General features: G+C 42.3%; 1 protein-coding gene across 1 annotated transcript in view; it reads left to right on the top strand.

Annotated features, from left to right (window-relative positions):
- enox1 (ecto-NOX disulfide-thiol exchanger 1) overlaps window positions 1-15,926 on the top strand; it is a 158,680-nt gene extending 142,754 nt beyond the window's left edge. Inside the window, exon 15 of the mRNA XM_041807440.1 lies at window positions 15,155-15,926. Within this exon, the coding sequence (XP_041663374.1) occupies window positions 15,155-15,286 (132 nt within the window). The 3' untranslated portion in view covers window positions 15,287-15,926. The remainder of the gene's footprint in view (window positions 1-15,154) is intronic.
- Window positions 15,927-25,405: the final 9,479 nt, after the last annotated feature.

The raw sequence follows: 25,405 nt of genomic DNA, 5'->3' as shown, positions 1-25,405 counted from the left end.
TAGCCAATCACAGCTCTTCATGGCACTCCCTTTACATGTGATGTCCTTCTCACTGATCCCTGCTCCACCAACACTGATCACACTGCACTGCTGCTGGCAAAGCTTCACCTCCTCCACCCCAGCCACCCCCTTTCTAGACAACAGCTTTACAAAAAAGAGGGGATCACTAAACTAAATTTTATTGTATTTAATATGCATTGGGTTAATGTAGCAGTAGACACTCACTAGCCACTTTATTAGGTACACTTTGCTGGTTCCAGGTTTGAACCCCCTTTTGCCTTCATACCTGCCTTAATGCTTCATGGCATAGGTGCAACAAGGTGTTGACCATTCTCTGTAAACTCTAGAGATTGTTGACCGTTCTCTGTAAACTCTGGAGATGGTTGACCATTCTCTGTAAACTCTAGAGATGGTTGACCATTCTCTGTAAATCCTAGAGCTAGTTGACCGTTCTCTGTAAACTGTAGAGATGGTTGACCATTCTCTGTAAACTCTAGAGATGGATGACCGTTCTCTGTAAACTCTAGAGATGGTTGACCGCTTTCTGTAAACTCTAGAGATGGTTGACTGTTCTCTGTAAACTCTAGAGATGGTTGACCATTCTCTGTAAACTTTAGAGATGGTTGACCGTTCTCTGTAAACTCTAGAGATGGTTGACCGTTCTCTGTAAACTCTAGAGATGGTTGACCGTTCTCTGTAAACTCTAGAGATGGTTGACCGTTCTCTGTAAACTCTAGAGATAGTTGACCGCTCTCTGTAAACTCTAGAGATGGTTGACCGTTCTCTGTAAACTCTAGAGATAGTTGACTGTTCTCTGTAAACTCTAGAGATGGTTGACCATTCTCTGTAAACTCTAGAGATGGTTGACTGTTCTCTGTAAACTCTAGAGATAGTTGACCACTCTCCGTAAACTCTAGAGATAGTTGACCGTTCTCTGTAAACTCTAGAGATGGTTGACCGTTCTCTGTAAACTCTAGAGATGGTTGACCATTCTCTGTAAACTGTAGAGATGGTTGACCGTTCTCTGTAAACTCTAGAGATGGTTGACCGTTCTCTGTAAACTCTGGAGATGGTTGACCGTTCTCTGTAAAATCTGGAGATGATTGACCATTCTCTGTAAATCCTAGAGCTAGTTGACCATTCTCTGTAAACTCTAGAGATGGTTGACCATTCTCTGTAAACTCTAGAGATGGTTGACCATTCTCTGTAAACTCTAGAGATGGTTGACTGTTCTCTGTAAATCCTAGAGCTAACTGATTGTTCTCTGTAAACTCTAGAGATGGTTGACTGTTCTCTGTAAACTCTAGAGGAAGTTGACCGTTCTCTGTAAACTCTAGAGATGGTTGACCGTTCTCTGTAAACTCTAGAGATGGTTGACCGTTCTCTGTAAACTCTAGAGATGGTTGACCATTCTCTGTAAACTCTAGAGCTAGTTGACCGTTCTCTGTAAACTCTAGAGATGGTTGACCGTTCTCTGTAAACTCTAGAGATGGTTGACCGCTTTCTGTAAACTCTAGAGATGGTTGACCGTTCTCTGTAAACTCTAGAGATGGTTGACCATTCTCTGTAAACTTTAGAGATGGTTGACCGTTCTCTGTAAACTCTAGAGATGGTTGACCGTTCTCTGTAAACTCTAGAGATGGTTGACCGTTCTCTGTAAACTCTAGAGATGGTTGACCGTTCTCTGTATACTCTAGAGATAGTTGACCGCTCTCTGTAAACTCTAGAGATGGTTGACCGTTCTCTGTAAACTCTAGAGATGGTTGACCATTCTCTGTAAACTTTAGAGATGGTTGACCGTTCTCTGTAAACTCTAGAGATGGTTGACCGTTCTCTGTAAACTCTAGAGATGGTTGACCGTTCTCTGTAAACTCTAGAGATGGTTGACCGTTCTCTGTATACTCTAGAGATGGTTGACCATTCTCTGTAAACTCTAGAGATGGTTGACCATTCTCTGTAAACTCTAGAGATGGTTGACCATTCTCTGTAAACTCTAGAGATGGTTGACTGTTCTCTGTAAATCCTAGAGCTAACTGATTGTTCTCTGTAAACTCTAGAGATGGTTGACTGTTCTCTGTAAACTCTAGAGGAAGTTGACCGTTCTCTGTAAACTCTAGAGATGGTTGACCGTTCTCTGTAAACTCTAGAGATGGTTGACCGTTCTCTGTAAACTCTAGAGATGGTTGACCATTCTCTGTAAACTCTAGAGCTAGTTGACCGTTCTCTGTAAACTCTAGAGATGGTTGACCGTTCTCTGTAAACTCTAGAGATGGTTGACCGCTTTCTGTAAACTCTAGAGATGGTTGACCGTTCTCTGTAAACTCTAGAGATGGTTGACCATTCTCTGTAAACTTTAGAGATGGTTGACCGTTCTCTGTAAACTCTAGAGATGGTTGACCGTTCTCTGTAAACTCTAGAGATGGTTGACCGTTCTCTGTAAACTCTAGAGATAGTTGACCGCTCTCTGTAAACTCTAGAGATGGTTGACCGTTCTCTGTAAACTCTAGAGATGGTTGACTGTTCTCTGTAAACTCTAGAGATAGTTGACCACTCTCCGTAAACTCTAGAGATAGTTGACCGTTCTCTGTAAACTCTAGAGATGGTTGACCATTCTCTGTAAACTGTAGAGATGGTTGACCGTTCTCTGTAAACTCTAGAGATGGTTGACCGTTTTCTGTAAACTCTGGAGATGGTTGACCGTTCTCTGTAAAATCTGGAGATGATTGACCATTCTCTGTAAATCCTAGAGCTAGTTGACCATTCTCTGTAAACTCTAGAGATGGTTGACCATTCTCTGTAAACTCTAGAGATGGTTGACCATTCTCTGTAAACTCTAGAGATGGTTGACTGTTCTCTGTAAATCCTAGAGCTAACTGATTGTTCTCTGTAAACTCTAGAGATGGTTGACTGTTCTCTGTAAACTCTAGAGGAAGTTGACCGTTCTCTGTAAACTCTAGAGATGGTTGACCGTTCTCTGTAAACTCTAGAGATGGTTGACCGTTCTCTGTAAACTCTAGAGATGGTTGACCATTCTCTGTAAACTCTAGAGCTAGTTGACCGTTCTCTGTAAACTCTAGAGATGGTTGACCGTTCTCTGTAAACTCTAGAGATAGTTGACCATTCTCTGTAAACTCTAGAGATGGTTGACCATTCTCTGTAAACTCTAGAGATGGTGGACCATTCTCTGTAAATCCTAGAGCTAGTTGACCGTTCTCTGTAAACTCTAGAGATGGTTGACCGTTCTCTGTAAACTCTAGAGATGGTTGACCATTCTCTGTAAACTCTAGAGATGGTTGACCGTTCTCTGTAAACTCTAGAGATGGTTGACCGTTCTCTGTAAACTCTAGAGCTGGTTGACCGTTCTCTGTAAACTCTAGAGATAGTTGACCGCTCTCTGTAAACTCTAGAGATGGTTGACTGTTCTCTGTAAATCCTAGAGCTAATTGATTGTTCTCTGTAAACTCTAGAGATGGTTGACCGTTCTCTGTAAACTCTAGAGATGGTTGACCATTCTCTGTAAACTCTAGAGCTAGTTGACCGTTCTCTGTAAACTCTAGAGATGGTTGACCGTTCTCTGTAAACTCTAGAGATAGTTGACCGCTCTCTGTAAACTCTAGAGATGGTTGACCGTTCTCTGTAAACTCTAGAGCTGGTTGACCGTTCTCTGTAAACTCTAGAGATGGTTGACCATTCTCTGTAAACTCTAAAGATGGTTGACCATTCTCTGTAAATCCTAGAGCTAGTTGACCGTTCTCTGTAAACTCTAGAGCTGGTTGACCGTTCTCTGTAAACTCTAGAGATAGTTGACCGCTCTCTGTAAACTCTAGAGATGGTTGACCGTTCTCTGTAAACTCTAGAGCTGGTTGACCGTTCTCTGTAAACTCTAGAGATGGTTGACCATTCTCTGTAAACTCTAAAGATGGTTGACCATTCTCTGTAAATCCTAGAGCTAGTTGACCGTTCTCTGTAAACTCTAGAGATGGTTGACCATTCTCTGTAAACTCTAGAGATGGATGACCGTTCTCTGTAAACTCTAGAGATGGTTGACCGTTCTCTGTAAACTCTAGAGATGGTTGACCGTTCTCTGTAAACTCTAGAGATGGTTGACCGTTCTCTGTAAACTCTAGAGATGGTTGACCGTTCTCTGTAAACTCTAGAGATAGTTGACCACTCTCTGTAAACTCTAGAGATGGTTGACCGTTCTCTGTAAACTCTAGAGATGGTTGACTGTTCTCTGTAAATCCTAGAGCTAATTGATTGTTCTCTGTAAACTCTAGAGATGGTTGACCGTTCTCTGTAAACTCTAGAGATGGTTGACCATTCTCTTTAAACTCTAGAGCTAGTTGACCGTTCTCTGTAAACTCTAGAGATGGTTGACCGTTCTCTGTAAACTCTAGAGATAGTTGACCGCTCTCTGTAAACTCTAGAGATGGTTGACCGTTCTCTGTAAACTCTAGAGATGGTTGACCGTTCTCTGTAAACTCTAGAGATGGTTGACCATTCTCTGTAAACTCTAGAGCTAGTTGACCGTTCTCTGTAAACTCTAGAGATGGTTGACCGTTCTCTGTAAACTCTAGAGATGGTTGACCATTCTCTGTAAACTCTAGAGATGGTTGACCGTTCTCTGTAAACTCTAGAGCTGGTTGACCGTTCTCTGTAAACTCTAGAGATGGTTGACCATTCTCTGTAAACTCTAAAGATGGTTGACCATTCTCTGTAAATCCTAGAGCTAGTTGACCGTTCTCTGTAAACTCTAGAGATGGTTGACCATTCTCTGTAAACTCTAGAGATGGATGACCGTTCTCTGTAAACTCTAGAGATGGTTGACCGTTCTCTGTAAACTCTAGAGATGGTTGACCGTTCTCTGTAAACTCTGGAGATGGTTGACCGTTCTCTGTAAAATCTGGAGATGATTGACCATTCTCTGTAAATCCTAGAGCTAGTTGACCATTCTCTGTAAACTCTAGAGATGGTTGACCATTCTCTGTAAACTCTAGAGATGGTTGACCATTCTCTGTAAACTCTAGAGATGGTTGACTGTTCTCTGTAAATCCTAGAGCTAACTGATTGTTCTCTGTAAACTCTAGAGATGGTTGACCATTCTCTGTAAACTCTAGAGCTAGTTGACCGTTCTCTGTAAACTCTAGAGATGGTTGACCGTTCTCTGTAAACTCTAGAGATGGTTGACCGTTCTCTGTAAACTCTAGAGATGGTTGACCATTCTCTGTAAACTCTAGAGCTAGTTGACCGTTCTCTGTAAACTCTAGAGATGGTTGACCGTTCTCTGTAAACTCTAGAGATAGTTGACCATTCTCTGTAAACTCTAGAGATGGTGGACCATTCTCTGTAAATCCTAGAGCTAGTTGACCGTTCTCTGTAAACTCTAGAGATGGTTGACCGTTCTCTGTAAACTCTAGAGATGGTTGACCGTTCTCTGTAAACTCTAGAGATGGTTGACCATTCTCTGTAAACTCTAGAGCTAGTTGACCGTTCTCTGTAAACTCTAGAGATGGTTGACCGTTCTCTGTAAACTCTAGAGCTGGTTGACCATTCTCTGTAAACTCTAGAGATGGTTGACCGTTCTCTGTAAACTCTAGAGATGGTTGACCGCTTTCTGTAAGCTCTAGAGATGGTTGACCGTTCTCTGTAAACTCTAGAGATAGTTGACCATTCTCTGTAAACTTTAGAGATGGTTGACCGTTCTCTGTAAACTCTAGAGATGGTTGACCGTTCTCTGTAAACTCTAGAGATGGTTGACCGTTCTCTGTAAACTCTAGAGATGGTTGACCGTTCTCTGTAAACTCTAGAGATAGTTGACCGCTCTCTGTAAACTCTAGAGATGGTTGACCGTTCTCTGTAAACTCTAGAGATAGTTGACCCCTCTCTGTAAACTCTAGAGATGGTTGACCGTTCTCTGTAAACTCTAGAGCTAGTTGACTGTTCTCTGTAAACTCTAGAGATGGTTGACCGTTCTCTGTAAACTCTAGAGATAGTTGACCGCTCTCTGTAAACTCTAGAGATGGTTGACCGTTCTCTGTAAACTCTAGAGCTGGTTGACCGTTCTCTGTAAACTCTAGAGATGGTTGACCATTCTCTGTAAACTCTAAAGATGGTTGACCATTCTCTGTAAATCCTAGAGCTAGTTGACTGCGTTCTCTGTAAACTCTAGAGATGGTTGACCATTCTCTGTAAACTCTAGAGATGGTTGACCGTTCTCTGTAAACTCTAGAGATGGTTGACCGTTCTCTGTAAACTCTAGAGATGGTTGACCGTTCTCTGTAAACTCTAGAGATGGTTGACCGTTCTCTGTAAACTCTAGAGATAGTTGACCGCTCTCTGTAAACTCTAGAGATGGTTGACCGTTCTCTGTAAACTCTAGAGATGGTTGACTGTTCTCTGTAAATCCTAGAGCTAATTGATTGTTCTCTGTAAACTCTAGAGATGGTTGACCGTTCTCTGTAAACTCTAGAGATGGTTGACCATTCTCTGTAAACTCTAGAGCTAGTTGACCGTTCTCTGTAAACTCTAGAGATGGTTGACCGTTCTCTGTAAACTCTAGAGATAGTTGACCGCTCTCTGTAAACTCTAGAGATGGTTGACCGTTCTCTGTAAACTCTAGAGCTGGTTGACCGTTCTCTGTAAACTCTAGAGATGGTTGACCATTCTCTGTAAACTCTAAAGATGGTTGACCATTCTCTGTAAATCCTAGAGCTAGTTGACCGTTCTCTGTAAACTCTAGAGCTGGTTGACCGTTCTCTGTAAACTCTAGAGATAGTTGACCGCTCTCTGTAAACTCTAGAGATGGTTGACCGTTCTCTGTAAACTCTAGAGCTGGTTGACCGTTCTCTGTAAACTCTAGAGATGGTTGACCATTCTCTGTAAACTCTAAAGATGGTTGACCATTCTCTGTAAATCCTAGAGCTAGTTGACCGTTCTCTGTAAACTCTAGAGATGGTTGACCATTCTCTGTAAACTCTAGAGATGGATGACCGTTCTCTGTAAACTCTAGAGATGGTTGACCGTTCTCTGTAAACTCTAGAGATGGTTGACCGTTCTCTGTAAACTCTAGAGATGGTTGACCGTTCTCTGTAAACTCTAGAGATGGTTGACCGTTCTCTGTAAACTCTAGAGATAGTTGACCACTCTCTGTAAACTCTAGAGATGGTTGACCGTTCTCTGTAAACTCTAGAGATGGTTGACTGTTCTCTGTAAATCCTAGAGCTAATTGACCGCTCTCTGTAAACTCTAGAGATGGTTGACCGTTCTCTGTAAACTCTAGAGATAGTTGACCGCTCTCTGTAAACTCTAGAGATGGTTGACCGTTCTCTGTAAACTCTAGAGATAGTTGACCCCTCTCTGTAAACTCTAGAGATGGTTGACCGTTCTCTGTAAACTCTAGAGCTAGTTGACTGTTCTCTGTAAACTCTAGAGATGGTTGACCGTTCTCTGTAAACTCTAGAGATAGTTGACCGCTCTCTGTAAACTCTAGAGATGGTTGACCGTTCTCTGTAAACTCTAGAGCTGGTTGACCGTTCTCTGTAAACTCTAGAGATGGTTGACCATTCTCTGTAAACTCTAAAGATGGTTGACCATTCTCTGTAAATCCTAGAGCTAGTTGACCGTTCTCTGTAAACTCTAGAGATGGTTGACCATTCTCTGTAAACTCTAGAGATGGTTGACCGTTCTCTGTAAACTCTAGAGATGGTTGACCGTTCTCTGTAAACTCTAGAGATGGTTGACCGTTCTCTGTAAACTCTAGAGATGGTTGACCGTTCTCTGTAAACTCTAGAGATAGTTGACCGCTCTCTGTAAACTCTAGAGATGGTTGACCGTTCTCTGTAAACTCTAGAGATGGTTGACTGTTCTCTGTAAATCCTAGAGCTAATTGATTGTTCTCTGTAAACTCTAGAGATGGTTGACCGTTCTCTGTAAACTCTAGAGATGGTTGACCATTCTCTGTGAACTCTAGAGCTAGTTGACCGTTCTCTGTAAACTCTAGAGATGGTTGACCGTTCTCTGTAAACTCTAGAGATAGTTGACCATTCTCTGTAAACTCTAGAGATGGTTGACCATTCTCTGTAAACTCTAGAGATGGTGGACCATTCTCTGTAAATCCTAGAGCTAGTTGACCGTTCTCTGTAAACTCTAGAGATGGTTGACCGTTCTCTGTAAACTCTAGAGATGGTTGACCGTTCTCTGTAAACTCTAGAGATGGTTGACCATTCTCTGTAAACTCTAGAGCTAGTTGACCGTTCTCTGTAAACTCTAGAGATGGTTGACCGTTCTCTGTAAACTCTAGAGCTGGTTGACCATTCTCTGTAAACTCTAGAGATGGTTGACCGTTCTCTGTAAACTCTAGAGATGGTTGACCGCTTTCTGTAAACTCTAGAGATAGTTGACCGTTCTCTGTAAACTCTAGAGATAGTTGACCATTCTCTGTAAACTTTAGAGATGGTTGACCGTTCTCTGTAAACTCTAGAGATGGTTGACCGTTCTCTGTAAACTCTAGAGATGGTTGACCGTTCTCTGTAAACTCTAGAGATGGTTGACCGTTCTCTGTAAACCCTAGAGATAGTTGACCGCTCTCTGTAAACTCTAGAGATGGTTGACCGTTCTCTGTAAACTCTAGAGATAGTTGACCGCTCTCTGTAAACTCTAGAGATGGTTGACCGTTCTCTGTAAACTCTAGAGATAGTTGACCCCTCTCTGTAAACTCTAGAGATGGTTGACCGTTCTCTGTAAACTCTAGAGCTAGTTGACCGTTCTCTGTAAACTCTAGAGATGGTTGACCGTTCTCTGTAAACTCTAGAGATAGTTGACCGCTCTCTGTAAACTCTAGAGATGGTTGACCGTTCTCTGTAAACTCTAGAGATGGTTGACCGTTCTCTGTAAACTCTAGAGATGGTTGACCGTTCTCTGTAAACTCTAGAGATGGCTGACCGTTCTCTGTAAACTCTAGAGATGGCTGACCGTTCTCTGTAAACTCTAGAGATGGTTGACCTTTTTTTTTGTAAACTCTAGAGATGGCTGACCGTTCTCTGTAAACTCTAGAGATGGCTGACCGTTCTCTGTAAACTCTAGAGATGGTTGACCGTTCTCTGTAAACTCTAGAGATGGTTGACCGTTCTCTGTAAACTCTAGAGATAGTTGACCGCTCTCTGTAAACTCTAGAGATGGTTGACCGTTCTCTGTAAACTCTAGAGATGGTTGACTGTTCTCTGTAAATCCTAGAGCTAATTGATTGTTCTCTGTAAACTCTAGAGATGGTTGACCGTTCTCTGTAAACTCTAGAGATGGTTGACCATTCTCTTTAAACTCTAGAGCTAGTTGACCGTTCTCTGTAAACTCTAGAGATGGTTGACCGTTCTCTGTAAACTCTAGAGATAGTTGACCGCTCTCTGTGAACTCTAGAGATGGTTGACCGTTCTCTGTAAACTCTAGAGATGGTTGACCGTTCTCTGTAAACTCTAGAGATAGTTGACCGCTCTCTGTAACTCTAGAGATGGTTGACTGTTCTCTGTAAATCCTAGAGCTAATTGATTGTTCTCTGTAAACTCTAGAGATGGTTGACCGTTCTCTGTAAACTCTAGAGATGGTTGACCGTTCTCTGTAAACTCTAGAGATGGTTGACCATTCTCTGTAAACTCTAGAGCTAGTTGACCGTTCTCTGTAAACTCTAGAGATGGTTGACCGTTCTCTGTAAACTCTAGAGATAGTTGACCGCTCTCTGTAAACTCTAGAGATGGTTGACCGTTCTCTGTAAACTCTAGAGCTGGTTGACCGTTCTCTGTAAACTCTAGAGATGGTTGACCATTCTCTGTAAACTCTAAAGATGGTTGACCATTCTCTGTAAATCCTAGAGCTAGTTGACCGTTCTCTGTAAACTCTAGAGATGGTTGACCATTCTCTGTAAACTCTAGAGATGGTTGACCGTTCTCTGTAAACTCTAGAGATGGATGACCGTTCTCTGTAAACTCTAGAGATGGTTGACCGTTCTCTGTAAACTCTAGAGATGGTTGACCGTTCTCTGTAAACTCTGGAGATGGTTGACCGTTCTCTGTAAAATCTGGAGATGATTGACCATTCTCTGTAAATCCTAGAGCTAGTTGACCATTCTCTGTAAACTCTAGAGATGGTTGACCATTCTCTGTAAACTCTAGAGATGGTTGACCATTCTCTGTAAACTCTAGAGATGGTTGACTGTTCTCTGTAAATCCTAGAGCTAACTGATTGTTCTCTGTAAACTCTAGAGATGGTTGACTGTTCTCTGTAAACTCTAGAGCTAGTTGACCGTTCTCTGTAAACTCTAGAGATGGTTGACCGTTCTCTGTAAACTCTAGAGATGGTTGACCATTCTCTGTAAACTCTAGAGCTAGTTGACCGTTCTCTGTAAACTCTAGAGATGGTTGACCGTTCTCTGTAAACTCTAGAGATAGTTGACCATTCTCTGTAAACTCTAGAGATGGTTGACCGTTCTCTGTAAACTCTAGAGATGGTTGACCATTCTCTGTAAACTCTAGAGCTAGTTGACCGTTCTCTGTAAACTCTAGAGATGGTTGACCGTTCTCTGTAAACTCTAGAGATAGTTGACCATTCTCTGTAAACTCTAGAGATGGTTGACCATTCTCTGTAAACTCTAGAGATGGTGGACCATTCTCTGTAAATCCTAGAGCTAGTTGACCGTTCTCTGTAAACTCTAGAGATGGTTGACCGTTCTCTGTAAACTCTAGAGATGGTTGACCGTTCTCTGTAAACTCTAGAGATGGTTGACCATTCTCTGTAAACTCTAGAGCTAGTTGACCGTTCTCTGTAAACTCTAGAGATGGTTGACCGTTCTCTGTAAACTCTAGAGCTGGTTGACCATTCTCTGTAAACTCTAGAGATGGTTGACCGTTCTCTGTAAACTCTAGAGATGGTTGACCGCTTTCTGTAAACTCTAGAGATGGTTGACCGTTCTCTGTAAACTCTAGAGATAGTTGACCATTCTCTGTAAACTTTAGAGATGGTTGACCGTTCTCTGTAAACTCTAGAGATGGTTGACCGTTCTCTGTAAACTCTAGAGATGGTTGACCGTTCTCTGTAAACTCTAGAGATGGTTGACCGTTCTCTGTAAACCCTAGAGATAGTTGACCGCTCTCTGTAAACTCTAGAGATGGTTGACCGTTCTCTGTAAACTCTAGAGATAGTTGACCGCTCTCTGTAAACTCTAGAGATGGTTGACCGTTCTCTGTAAACTCTAGAGATAGTTGACCCCTCTCTGTAAACTCTAGAGATGGTTGACCGTTCTCTGTAAACTCTAGAGCTAGTTGACTGTTCTCTGTAAACTCTAGAGATGGTTGACCGTTCTCTGTAAACTCTAGAGATAGTTGACCGCTCTCTGTAAACTCTAGAGATGGTTGACCATTCTCTGTAAACTCTAGAGCTGGTTGACCGTTCTCTGTAAACTCTAGAGATGGTTGACCATTCTCTGTAAACTCTAAAGATGGTTGACCATTCTCTGTAAATCCTAGAGCTAGTTGACCGTTCTCTGTAAACTCTAGAGATGGTTGACCATTCTCTGTAAACTCTAGAGATGGTTGACCGTTCTCTGTAAACTCTAGAGATGGTTGACCGTTCTCTGTAAACTCTAGAGATGGTTGACCGTTCTCTGTAAACTCTAGAGATGGTTGACCGTTCTCTGTAAACTCTAGAGATAGTTGACCGCTCTCTGTAAACTCTAGAGATGGTTGACCGTTCTCTGTAAACTCTAGAGATGGTTGACTGTTCTCTGTAAATCCTAGAGCTAATTGATTGTTCTCTGTAAACTCTAGAGATGGTTGACCGTTCTCTGTAAACTCTAGAGATGGTTGACTGTTCTCTGTAAACTCTAGAGCTAGTTGACCGTTCTCTGTAAACTCTAGAGATGGTTGACCGTTCTCTGTAAACTCTAGAGATAGTTGACCATTCTCTGTAAACTCTAGAGATGGTTGACCATTCTCTGTAAACTCTAGAGATGGTGGACCATTCTCTGTAAATCCTAGAGCTAGTTGACCGTTCTCTGTAAACTCTAGAGATGGTTGACCGTTCTCTGTAAACTCTAGAGATGGTTGACCGTTCTCTGTAAACTCTAGAGATGGTTGACCATTCTCTGTAAACTCTAGAGCTAGTTGACCGTTCTCTGTAAACTCTAGAGATGGTTGACCGTTCTCTGTAAACTCTAGAGCTGGTTGACCATTCTCTGTAAACTCTAGAGATGGTTGACCGTTCTCTGTAAACTCTAGAGATGGTTGACCGCTTTCTGTAAACTCTAGAGATAGTTGACCGTTCTCTGTAAACTCTAGAGATAGTTGACCATTCTCTGTAAACTTTAGAGATGGTTGACCGTTCTCTGTAAACTCTAGAGATGGTTGACCGTTCTCTGTAAACTCTAGAGATGGTTGACCGTTCTCTGTAAACTCTAGAGATGGTTGACCGTTCTCTGTAAACCCTAGAGATAGTTGACCGCTCTCTGTAAACTCTAGAGATGGTTGACCGTTCTCTGTAAACTCTAGAGATAGTTGACCGCTCTCTGTAAACTCTAGAGATGGTTGACCGTTCTCTGTAAACTCTAGAGATAGTTGACCCCTCTCTGTAAACTCTAGAGATGGTTGACCGTTCTCTGTAAACTCTAGAGCTAGTTGACCGTTCTCTGTAAACTCTAGAGATGGTTGACCGTTCTCTGTAAACTCTAGAGATAGTTGACCGCTCTCTGTAAACTCTAGAGATGGTTGACCGTTCTCTGTAAACTCTAGAGCTGGTTGACCGTTCTCTGTAAACTCTAGAGATGGTTGACCATTCTCTGTAAACTCTAAAGATGGTTGACCATTCTCTGTAAATCCTAGAGCTAGTTGACCGTTCTCTGTAAACTCTAGAGATGGTTGACCATTCTCTGTAAACTCTAGAGATGGTTGACCGTTCTCTGTAAACTCTAGAGATGGTTGACCGTTCTCTGTAAACTCTAGAGATGGTTGACCGTTCTCTGTAAACTCTAGAGATGGTTGACCGTTCTCCGTAAACTCTAGAGATAGTTGACCGCTCTCTGTAAACTCTAGAGATGGTTGACCGTTCTCTGTAAACTCTAGAGATGGTTGACTGTTCTCTGTAAATCCTAGAGCTAATTGATTGTTCTCTGTAAACTCTAGAGATGGTTGACCGTTCTCTGTAAACTCTAGAGATGGTTGACCATTCTCTTTAAACTCTAGAGCTAGTTGACCGTTCTCTGTAAACTCTAGAGATGGTTGACCGTTCTCTGTAAACTCTAGAGATAGTTGACCGCTCTCTGTGAACTCTAGAGATGGTTGACCGTTCTCTGTAAACTCTAGAGATGGTTGACCGTTCTCTGTAAACTCTAGAGATAGTTGACCGCTCTCTGTAACTCTAGAGATGGTTGACTGTTCTCTGTAAATCCTAGAGCTAATTGATTGTTCTCTGTAAACTCTAGAGATGGTTGACCGTTCTCTGTAAACTCTAGAGATGGTTGACCGTTCTCTGTAAACTCTAGAGATGGTTGACCATTCTCTGTAAACTCTAGAGCTAGTTGACCGTTCTCTGTAAACTCTAGAGATGGTTGACCGTTCTCTGTAAACTCTAGAGATAGTTGACCGCTCTCTGTAAACTCTAGAGATGGTTGACCGTTCTCTGTAAACTCTAGAGCTGGTTGACCGTTCTCTGTAAACTCTAGAGATGGTTGACCATTCTCTGTAAACTCTAAAGATGGTTGACCATTCTCTGTAAATCCTAGAGCTAGTTGACCGTTCTCTGTAAACTCTAGAGATGGTTGACCATTCTCTGTAAACTCTAGAGATGGATGACCGTTCTCTGTAAACTCTAGAGATGGTTGACCGTTCTCTGTAAACTCTAGAGATGGTTGACCGCTTTCTGTAAACTCTAGAGATGGTTGACCGTTCTCTGTAAACTCTAGAGATGGTTGACCATTCTCTGTAAACTTTAGAGATGGTTGACCGTTCTCTGTAAACTCTAGAGATGGTTGACCGTTCTCTGTAAACTCTAGAGATGGTTGACCGTTCTCTGTAAACTCTAGAGATAGTTGACCGCTCTCTGTAAACTCTAGAGATGGTTGACCGTTCTCTGTAAACTCTAGAGGTGGTTGACTGTTCTCTGTAAATCCTAGAGCTAATTGACCATTCTCTGTAAACTCTAGAGATGGATGACTGTTCTCTGTAAACTCTAGAGATAGTTGACCGTTCTCTGTAAACTCTAGAGATGGTTGACCGCTTTCTGTAACCTCTAGAGATGGTTGACCGTTCTCTGTAAACTCTAGAGATGGTTGACCATTCTCTGTAAACTTTAGAGATGGTTGACCGTTCTCTGTAAACTCTAGAGATAGTTGACCGCTCTCTGTAAACTCTAGAGATGGTTGACCGTTCTCTGTAAACTCTAGAGATAGTTGACCCCTCTCTGTAAACTCTAGAGATAGTTGACCGCTCTCTGTAAACTCTAGAGATGGTTGACCGTTCTCTGTAAACTCTAGAGATAGTTGAACCCTCTCTGTAAACTCTAGAGATAGTTGACCGCTCTCTGTAAACTCTAGAGATGGTTGACCGTTCTCTGTAAACTCTAGAGCTGGTTGACCGTTCTCTGTAAACTCTAGAGATGGTTGACCATTCTCTTTAAACTCTAGAGCTAGTTGACCGTTCTCTGTAAACTCTAGAGATGGTTGACCGTTCTCTGTAAACTCTAGAGATAGTTGACCGCTCTCTGTAAACTCTAGAGATGGTTGACCGTTCTCTGTAAACTCTAGAGCTGGTTGACCGTTCTCTGTAAACTCTAGAGATGGTTGACCATTCTCTGTAAACTCTAGAGATGGTGGACCATTCTCTGTAAATCCTAAAGCTAGTTGACCGTTCTCTGTAAACTCTAGAGATGGTTGACCATTCTCTGTAAACTCTAGAGATGGATGACCGTTCTCTGTAAACTCTAGAGATAGTTGACCGTTCTCTGTAAACTCTAGAGATGGTTGACCGTTCTCTGTAAACTCTAGAGATGGTTGACCGTTCTCTGTAAACTCTAGAGATGGTTGACCGTTCTCTGTAAACTCTAGAGATGGTTGACCGTTCTTTGTAATCTCTAGAGTTCCAGAGTCTAATTCCAATGTTTCTCTCTCTCTGTTTTCCAGGTCTCTGCAGCAGAGCTCGAGCGCCTCATGATCCGTCTGCCGTCCATGTTTCGTCAGGAGCTGAGCGGCGTCGGAGCGACTCTGGAGAAACGGTGGAAGTTTTGTGGATTTGACCGCCTGGGTTCTGCGTGACGAAGGCCGAACACACACACACTCTAAGGACGTGATTGGACGATGTGTGTGTGTGTTTGTTGGGTTTTTGCAGGATGATGGCGCAGGCTGAAGCTGACACTGGAAACTACAACGTAGTCGTCTCCTGATGCTGAGATGGAATAACGGTTGGATCTGATGGATTTTCTTCACAGTTAAGGCCAATGGACAGTCATTCTTCCTCTTCTCTTTCTTACTTTTGGACAGATCCTGGACCTTGGTTGTCTTTATGTTGGTTCGCCTGGTTGAAGAAACCAAATCTGGTTCAAAAGAGGTCTGTTTTTTTAGCAAGCTGCTGAGCTAAACGCCTTTAATTGATCACAGCAGGGACTGGAGAAGAGGAGGAGGATCAATCATTCATCTTTATTTATTGAATTAAACCGCTGATAATTGAAGATTCCAGACTGTTCCTGTTTAAATCTGGTAACTGCAAAGATAAATACATATATCCTGACTATATCAGAGTTTATTACTGTTTCTATGTCTGAGGAACGACGGGGGAACGATGGGTGATGCAGTAGATCTGGAGGAGATGATTATAAAAAAGATAAAGACCACGGATAAAGAGGCTTAAAGATGTTTCTGATTTCTGTTATTGTTGCAAACAGTTTTATGATTTCTTTTAAAGATGACACGATGTAAGAGTACTGAGGATGAAGACATGATTTTTTATCCTAAAGTTGGTTTTTCTTATTTAAATAAAGTTGTTGTAAGGATCTGCTGTCTTTGACTCTTATATTCACTCATTAATAAGTTTTAATACCTTTAACCCAGCTTAAGTTTATTTTAGGTTGATAATGATGATATTCTTTGTTCATCTAATAACTTCCCTTTCTTTTAAAACATTATTTTTTTCTAATTCATGCAGATTTCAGGACTGATGGTACCCTGCCCTGGCAATCACCTTCCTTTGACTAATGGTAAAACAAAATTGGTTTTAAAAGTAGAGCAAAGAGCCACGGACAAATATTTGATTGTTTTTAAAGATGTTTCTGTTTTTCAGAGTCTTGAAGAATCGATCGTTTGATGAGGATGTCACGTCACAACAGAAGTGATTTCTGCAACATACCAAAGTTTTGGGCTGTTCATGGCTCTAAAAACTGTTCGAATTCCAACAAAGAAACAATCTTGAGCTACTTCTGAGTCCTGAAAGTAGCGCCACATTCAGGACTCAGACATATAAAAATTAAAGACAAATGTCATGAATGAAAGCATCAGTCTGAAGTCTGGACAGTGTCATGGATGGAGTTTTTCCACCCAGCAGTCTGGTTCCAATCTGATTATTAATGATTGTTAATAAGTAATAATAATAATAATTTTATTCATAGAGTGCTTTCAAAGTGCTCTACATAGAATTAAGACAATGAAAATAAAACACTTGACCAAAAAAAAACATTTAAAAAGTAGAAGCACAGGAAAACACACTAGAAGTATAAAATTAATCATGATTAATTGGAGCGTAGAGATGTGATTAACTTGATTAAGATTTTTTATCGATTGGCAGCCTTAGGTATTAGTATATTAGTGTGTCCTTTAAAAGCATGTTCATGAGAAAATGAGGGAGAAAAGCTGTTAAAGATGCTTAGCTAGAGTCTGTCTCCGTCCTAGACTACTCGAGACTCTGGTCTCCATCCTAGACTCCTCTAGACTCCTCTAAGACTAGTCTTAGACACCTCTAGACTTGGGCCTTCATCCTAGACTCCTCTAGACTCTGGTCTCAGTCCTAGACTCCTCTAGACTCTGGTCTCAGTCTTGGACTCCTCTAGACTCAGGTCTTCGTCCTAGACTTCTCTTGACTCTGGTCTCAGTCTTAGACTCCTCTAGACTCGGGTCTTCACCCTAGACTCCTCTGGACTCTGGTCTAAGTCTTAGACTCCTCTAGACTCTGGTCTCAGTCCTAGACTCCTCTAGACTCTGGTCTTAGTCCTAGACTCCTCTAGATGCTGGTCTCAGTCCTAGACTCCTCTAGATTGGTCTCAGTCCTAGACTCCTCTGGACTGGTCTCAGTCCTAGACTCCTCTAGACTGGTCTCAGTCCAAGACTTATCTAGACTCTGGTCTCAGTCCGAGACTTATCTAGACTCTGGTCTCAGTCCGAGACTTATCTAGACTCTGGTCTCAGTCCTAGACTTATCTAGACTCTGGTCTCAGTCCTAGAGTAGACCCTGTAGACCAGTAGACCCTGGTCTCCCTTCATCAGTCTAGACCTGTAGTAGGAGGGTTGCAGGACTAAGTCATCAGTGATCTGGATCACCTCTTCTCCAGGTAGACCAGATAACCTGATAAAAGTTGAACATATAGAGCAGGGGGATGCCAGATCAGCAACACTGCCAAATATAAACAACAGCAATAGATGTGAGTTAATAACTGCTCATAAAGAAAAATATTCATAAACAAATCCTGCGTGCTTGTTGACAAAGTCGTTCAGACTTAAATCGCTGTTTTTGTAAAGTGTCGGGGTCAAAGATGATGCATGAAGACATTTTCTGATGCTAACTCTTGATTTAATAATCCTAAGATGTAGTAGAGGTAGTGTGGTATTTTAAAGAACTTAAATCCTGTTTTAAGAACATACCAGAAAGACCTGAAGTATAACCATCAACAAGACGGGTACCGGAGGTGGTCAGAGAGGCAGAGCGGACACATGTTATGACATTCCATTGTCTTGCTCGTTGTAAGAGTCAGCACTGATTTATTTGTGAGTAAAATTATGTCAAGAGTTGATGTGAGCAAGAGCCCTGGTGTTACTCAGATAAACGTGAAGTATATCCCACATCATGGAGACGTGAATCTGCCTGCCCTGTTACTTCTACCCAGCAAAGCCTGCTGTTACTCCAAACAGAAACCAGAGCTCTTCTCCTGCTGAAATCCTGAGTCCTGAGCAGAGATTATTCTCAGAGTGACAGACAGAGAGAGAACGGTGAATCTTTGTGGACCAAGCTCTCAGGATGATGTAAAATCAGCTCACATGAGAGAACTGCTTCTGATGTAACCCAGAGAAACACGTCATAATAATGGAGAGCTGTGTGTGTGTGGGTGTGTGTGATATCTACATGAAAATCTAGGACAGAGGCTCAGACACTGAGAGCTAAACCTACAGACTGAACTCAGAGACATTTTTCTTTCTGTGCTCATTAAACTCTCTCACAGAGGACTCACTGACTCTGGTCTTCATGCAGAGGAATTCACCGTCCTGTTTTATGAGCGTGCGTCTCCTCAGACCCTCCCAGCCCTGACGGCCTCATAATGTGCTGCGGCTGAATGTGGAGAGAGTGCTAGAGATGGCCCAGTAGATAGAGTTAATGGAAAAACCAACGAGGGTGTGGATGGAAAAACTGAGGCCAAGTTTGAACTTGATGAAAAAATGTGAGTTTATCCTGAAGGTTCTCCTGAGGAGGAATCGAATCGAAGACCAGGAAAATAACCTTGCATTCAGTTACACCCAAATGAAAACAGCATTTATTAGACTAATGTTCAGAAAATGACCAGGAAACTGTTGACAATGGGCTCTATTAATTTAAGACAGGATCACAGCAGCAGTGGGTGGAAGACAGGAAGTAGGTGAATGTAGCTCACAGCAGAGCTAGCACCACTGCCATCGTCCTGGCAGGTTAACACATGTGCACACATTCCAGTGCTAAATGTCATTACTGCTTCAGTAATACATGAGTACACTCATATATAATTATATTTACTCATATATACCCATATATATACACATATATACTCATTGACTCATATATACTCATATATACACATATGTACCCATATATACTCCTATATACTCTATGTACTCATGTTTACATATATAGATATATTCATATTTAGATGAGGAAGAGAGAGAAGCTAAGGTTTACTATGGAGATTTATCCATCAGCAGTGTGCCTGATCACATTATAGAGCTCCAGCCTTCTTCAGATGAGTGAAAAGTCGACTTAAACTTGAATGAGCCCTGACTGTCATTCCTAGTGTCAGTATACCATCAGAATCCCCCTGACACCCCTGAATAACATCCCTCTAATACATCCCTGAATTACATTCCTGTATAACATCCCTGTAATACATCCCTGTATAACATCCATTTATTACATCTCTATATTACATCCATTTATTACATCTCTATATTACATCCATTTATTACATCTCTATATTACATCCATTTATTACATCCCTGTATCACATCCCTGTGTTACATCCATGTGTTACATCCATTTACTACATCCCTGTGTTACATCCTTGTGTTACATCCATTTATTACATCCCTGTATTACATCCCTGTATAACATCCCTGTATCACATCCCTGTGTTACATCCCTGTGTTACATCCCTGTATGACATCCCTGTATGACATTCCTGTATTACATCCCTGTGTTACATTCCTGTATTACATCCCTGTATGACATCCCTGTATGACATTCCTGTATTACATCCCTGTGTTACATTCCTGTATTACATCCCTGTGTTACATCCCTGTGTTACATCCCTGTGTTACATCCCTGTGCTACATCCCTGTGCTACATCCCTGTATTACATCCCTGTATGACATCCATGTATGACATTCCTGTATTACATCCCTGTGTTACATTCCTGTATTACATCCCTGTGTTACATCCCTGTGTTACATCCCTGTGTTACATCCCTGTGCTACATCCCTGTATTACATCCCTGTATGACATCCATGTATGACATTCCTGTATTACATCCCTGTGTTACATCCCTGTATGACATCCCTGTATTACATCCCTGTATGACATCCATGTATGACATTCCTGTATTACATCCCTGTGTTACATCCCTGTATGACATCCCTGTATGACATTCCTGTATTACATCCCTGTGTTACATCCCTGTGTTACATCCCTGTGCTACATCCCTGTGCTACATCCCTGTATTACATCCCTGTATGACATCCATGTATGACATTCCTGTATTACATCCCTGTGTTACATTCCTGTATTACATCCCTGTGTTACATCCCTGTGTTACATCCCTGTGTTACATCCCTGTGCTACATCCCTGTATTACATCCCTGTATGACATCCATGTATGACATTCCTGTATTACATCCCTGTGTTACATCCCTGTATGACATCCCTGTATTACATCCCTGTATGACATCCATGTATGACATTCCTGTATTACATCCCTGTGTTACATCCCTGTATGACATCCATGTATGACATTCCTGTATTACATCCCTGTGTTACATCCCTCTATGACATTCCTGTATTACATTCCTGTATTACATCCCCGTATGACATCCATGTATGACATTCCTGTGTTACATCCCTGTATGACATCCCTGTATGACATTCCTGTATTACATCCCTGTGTTACATTCCTGTATTACATCCCTGTGTTACATCCCTGTGTTACATCCCTGTGTTACATCCCTGTGCTACATCCCTGTATTACATCCCTGTATGACATCCATGTATGACATTCCTGTATTACATCCCTGTGTTACATCCCTGTATGACATCCCTGTATGACATCCCTGTATTACATCCCTGTGTTACATCCCTGTGTTACATCCCTGTGTTACATCCCTGTGTTACATCCCTGTCTGACATTCCTGTATTACATCCCTGTGTTACATCCCTGTCTGACATTCCTGTATTACATCCCTGTGTTACATCCCTGTCTGACATTCCTGTATTACATCCCTGTATGACATCCCTGTATGACATTCCTGTATTACATCCCTGTGTTACATTCCTGTATTACATCCCTGTGTTACATCCCTGTGTTACATCCCTGTGTTACATCCCTGTGCTACATCCCTGTGCTACATCCCTGTATTACATCCCTGTATGACATCCATGTATGACATTCCTGTATTACATCCCTGTGTTACATTCCTGTATTACATCCCTGTGTTACATCCCTGTGTTACATCCCTGTGTTACATCCCTGTGCTACATCCCTGTATTACATCCCTGTATGACATCCATGTATGACATTCCTGTATTACATCCCTGTGTTACATCCCTGTATGACATCCCTGTATTACATCCCTGTATGACATCCATGTATGACATTCCTGTATTACATCCCTGTGTTACATCCCTGTATGACATCCCTGTATGACATTCCTGTATTACATCCCTGTGTTACATCCCTGTGTTACATCCCTGTGCTACATCCCTGTGCTACATCCCTGTATTACATCCCTGTATGACATCCATGTATGACATTCCTGTATTACATCCCTGTGTTACATTCCTGTATTACATCCCTGTGTTACATCCCTGTGTTACATCCCTGTGTTACATCCCTGTGCTACATCCCTGTATTACATCCCTGTATGACATTCCTGTGTTACATCCCTGTATGACATCCCTGTATGACATCACTGTATTACATCCCTATGACATCCATGTACGACATTCCTGTATTACATCCTGTGTCTGTACAGTGTATGACATCCAGTATGATCTTCTTTATTTCTCCTCTGTTAACCTCCTGACATTCCTGTATTACAGGAGATAACATATTCCATTTGTTGGTGTTGTGTTTGCAGCCTGCTGTCTGTAGAGATGAGGCCAACGTGTCAGATTACTCTGCATTATTACATCTTACAGACAGCCGCCTCCATCCCTGTGCTGCCCAAACACTTCACATCCCTGCTGCTGTTTCCTCCAGGCGACACAGGAGGAAAACATTTTGGGACATCCTCTGCAGCTCGGAGCAGACATCCTCGTACATCCCGTGGAGGCCTGCTGCTGCAGTATTTATGTTACATCCACTGTGTTACATCCCTGTCTCTCTCTCTCTGTGGGCTCCATCTGTGTTGTGGTTCACTATAATGTTGCCTCCATGGAAAAACATCCAAGGGTAGGGTTAGGGTTCAAGGATGTGATTTGTCTCTTATGTTGTAAATGAAAATATTGATCAATAAAAGCAAAATTAAAGATTTAAACAAATGTGAGTATGAACTGTAAACCCCTCTGCTCCACATCCTGTCCTTATTTACACTGTCATTATTCTACTCTAACATGATTAACAGCTGATGGAAACATAATGGAATAAATGTCATAAATAATTAGCTCTTTAATATTTATTCCATTAGTCAATAACTCCTCGTCCTTTTCCACTCAGTGATCATGGTTTTATTGGTCTAATATGACATCTTCTCTTTAGCAGACTTTAACGACTGTCTTCATCATTCTGAGTCTGTAAGTGTTTTAATTCAGACAGATCTTCTTTATTTCTCCTCTTTAACCTCCTGACATAGTTTACAGGAGATAACATATTCATTTGTTGGTGTTGTGTTTGCAGCCTGCTGTCTGTAGAGATGAGGCCAACGTGTCAGATTACTCTGCATTATTAAATTACAGACAGCCGCCTCCCTCCCTGTGCTGCCCAAACACTTCACACGTCTGCTGCTGTTTCCTCCAGGCGACACAGGAGGAAAACATTTGGGGCAACTCTGCAGCTCGGAGCAGAAACTCACTCCATCACCAAGGTGGAGGCCTGCTGCTGCAGTATTTATGGGTCTAAGTCCACGGCAGCCCGTCCTCTCTCTCTCTGTGGGCTCCAAGTGTTCATGTCAACATTTAAACACGACAGCTGCTGCAGAACCACTGCCATCATCACACGGAGCAGGGAGGTTCATCTGAACCAGGAGGGAGACGGAAAACACTGGTGGAGCTAAATCAAGAGATTTTAGTCATTTAATCTTTAAAAAAGGTCACCGCTCTCTTTGGACACTCTTGAAACACTGATGACATGATCTAAGGGAAATACTGGACTACCAGAGACTGTCCAATCAGCTCGTCTCAGACTTCATGAGCTCCCCTGACTACATCTTTAATGTCTGTAAACATTAGCTCATAAACCAAGACCGCGGCAGAAAGAGCAGGGTTAAAATTGTTCCGAATGGAGATGATAACTGCCAAAAATAGAGGGATGGAGGGCAGGGATGAGGGATTGAGGTGATGGAGGTCAGGGATGTGGGATAGAGGTGATGGAGGTCGGGGATGTGGGATAGAGAGATTGAGATCAAGGATGTGGGATGGAGGGGTGGAGGTCAGGGATGTGGGATGGAGGGCAGGGATGTGGGATGGAGAGATGGAGGTCAGGAATGTGGAGATGGAGGGATGGAGGTCAGGGATGTGGGATGGAGAGATGAAGGTCAGGGATGTTGGAAGGAGGTATGGAGGTCAAGGATGTGGGGATGGAGGAACGGAGGTCAGGGATGTGGGATGAAGGTCAGGGATGTGGGATGAAGGTCAGGGATATGGGATGGAGGTCAGGGATGTGGGATGGAGGTCAAGAATGTGGGATGGAGGTCAGGGATGTGGGATGGAGAGATGATAGTCAGGGATGTTGGAAGGAGGTATGGAGGTCAAGGATGTGGGGATGGAGGAACTGAGGTCAGGGATGTGGGATGAAGGTCAGGGATGTGGGATGAAGGTCAGGGATATGGGATGGAGGTCAGGGATGTGGGATGGAGGTCAGGGATGTGGGATGAAGGTCAGGGATGTGGGATGAAGGTCAGGGATGTGGGATGGAGGTCAGGGATGTGGGATGGAGAGATGAAGGTCAGGGATATGGGATGGAGGTCAGGGATGTGGGATGTAGTAAACCCTGCATCAGTGATAAGAACTGTCATGTTTGAGCCTTCTGTTGTTGTTCTGTGTGAGAGCAGGTTTATAGAAACAGAAGAAGAGCTGTCAGCACTGCAGGACCATCCCTCTGACCGGCGGACACTCGGCTCAGTCTGATGGATAAACTCATGGAGGAGAATATTTACCCCCATACAGGAAAAATACATCAATAAATCACAAGCTTCATGTTGGTTTTTCCTCTTCAGAAAGCATTGAGAGCAGCAGAACTGACAGGATGAAATCACCCTGTACGTAGTTTTAGTTCTACACCCAATCTTTCGTCTCGGTCTGCTTTCCTAAAAGTTAAATCAACCGATATGCTGTCAGAGACGAGAGCTCTACCATCTACCTCTGCAAGGACAGCAGAGGAAGAAGAAGGACTGGTGTGCTTCATCTTTCACCTTTGAGCTCCAGGTTCATCTTTTTTAGAGGGGACCTTAATTTGAAGGAAATCCCTCAGAGCGGTCCTGAGACGTTTACAAGAAGGACCCGGATGGGTGAAAAGATCCCTGACGGTCACTGGCACAGAGCCCTCTGGTAGCCATGTTTGTCTCTGATGGAGCTGGGCGACGGTGGCGGTAATTAGCCGTGTGACTCTCTGTGTTCTTCTTGTCGACGGCCGTGTCCTGACGCTCCGTTATTCTCCGCTGCTGTCTCGTCTCTTCACTGCGTCTGCTGCTCATCATTAGAACTGTCACACTTTAATAATGCTGACAGCAGCCAGAGGACTGGAGGTAACAACGATGAACCATCCGACACATGTGACACTCGAGGGTTACACCCAGAGGGCAGCAGGCTTTTCTGAAGTCGTCTGTTTTTTTAGATCAAACATGAGAGTTTCTGTTGGTTCAAACACTGATATTTACGCTACAGGAGCTCATATTTCTCACTTGATTTTCCCAAATGGCCAACATGCTGGCTTCACTGACTTTATCTTCATCTCTTTATCTTTTGTTCAGTCCGATGGCCCTGAAGTCAAACAGCAGGGTATTTCACCAAACCTGGGTCATATCACAAATCAGAAATTTCATAAACAACAAAACCTTTCACAAAAATAAATTAATAATTATTGTAGCTATTACCGTTAAGTTCTAAAACCCAGTCTCCCTCTGCTGCAAACAGCCCCACTGCCTGCTGGAGGTCAGAGGTCACCAGAACCAACACAGGCAGAGCAAGGGGGAGGGGCTTACAGGGCTGTAAGTCTGCTCAGTAGCCCAGAATCTTCTATGTGGTAACGTAGTTTTCTGCAGTTTCACAGTGGAAAAGATCATAGCAGACGAATGATCCTTACTGGTTAAAACATGAAACAATCCAAATTCACCTTTTTATAGAACTCACACGTGCATAATATCCTTAACAATGTACTACTATTGAATTAAATTAAATTTAAATTAATTAATTTAAACTAAATTTTAAAAATTAAATCAAATCAAATCAAATTAATTAAATTAAATTAAATTAAATTAAATTAATTTAAATTAAATTAAATT

This window comes from Cheilinus undulatus, linkage group 15, assembly GCF_018320785.1.
Source record: "Cheilinus undulatus linkage group 15, ASM1832078v1, whole genome shotgun sequence".
In the NCBI taxonomy this organism is placed as follows: Eukaryota; Metazoa; Chordata; class Actinopteri; order Labriformes; family Labridae; genus Cheilinus; species Cheilinus undulatus.
This window is presented reverse-complemented; position numbering and strand designations above follow the sequence as displayed.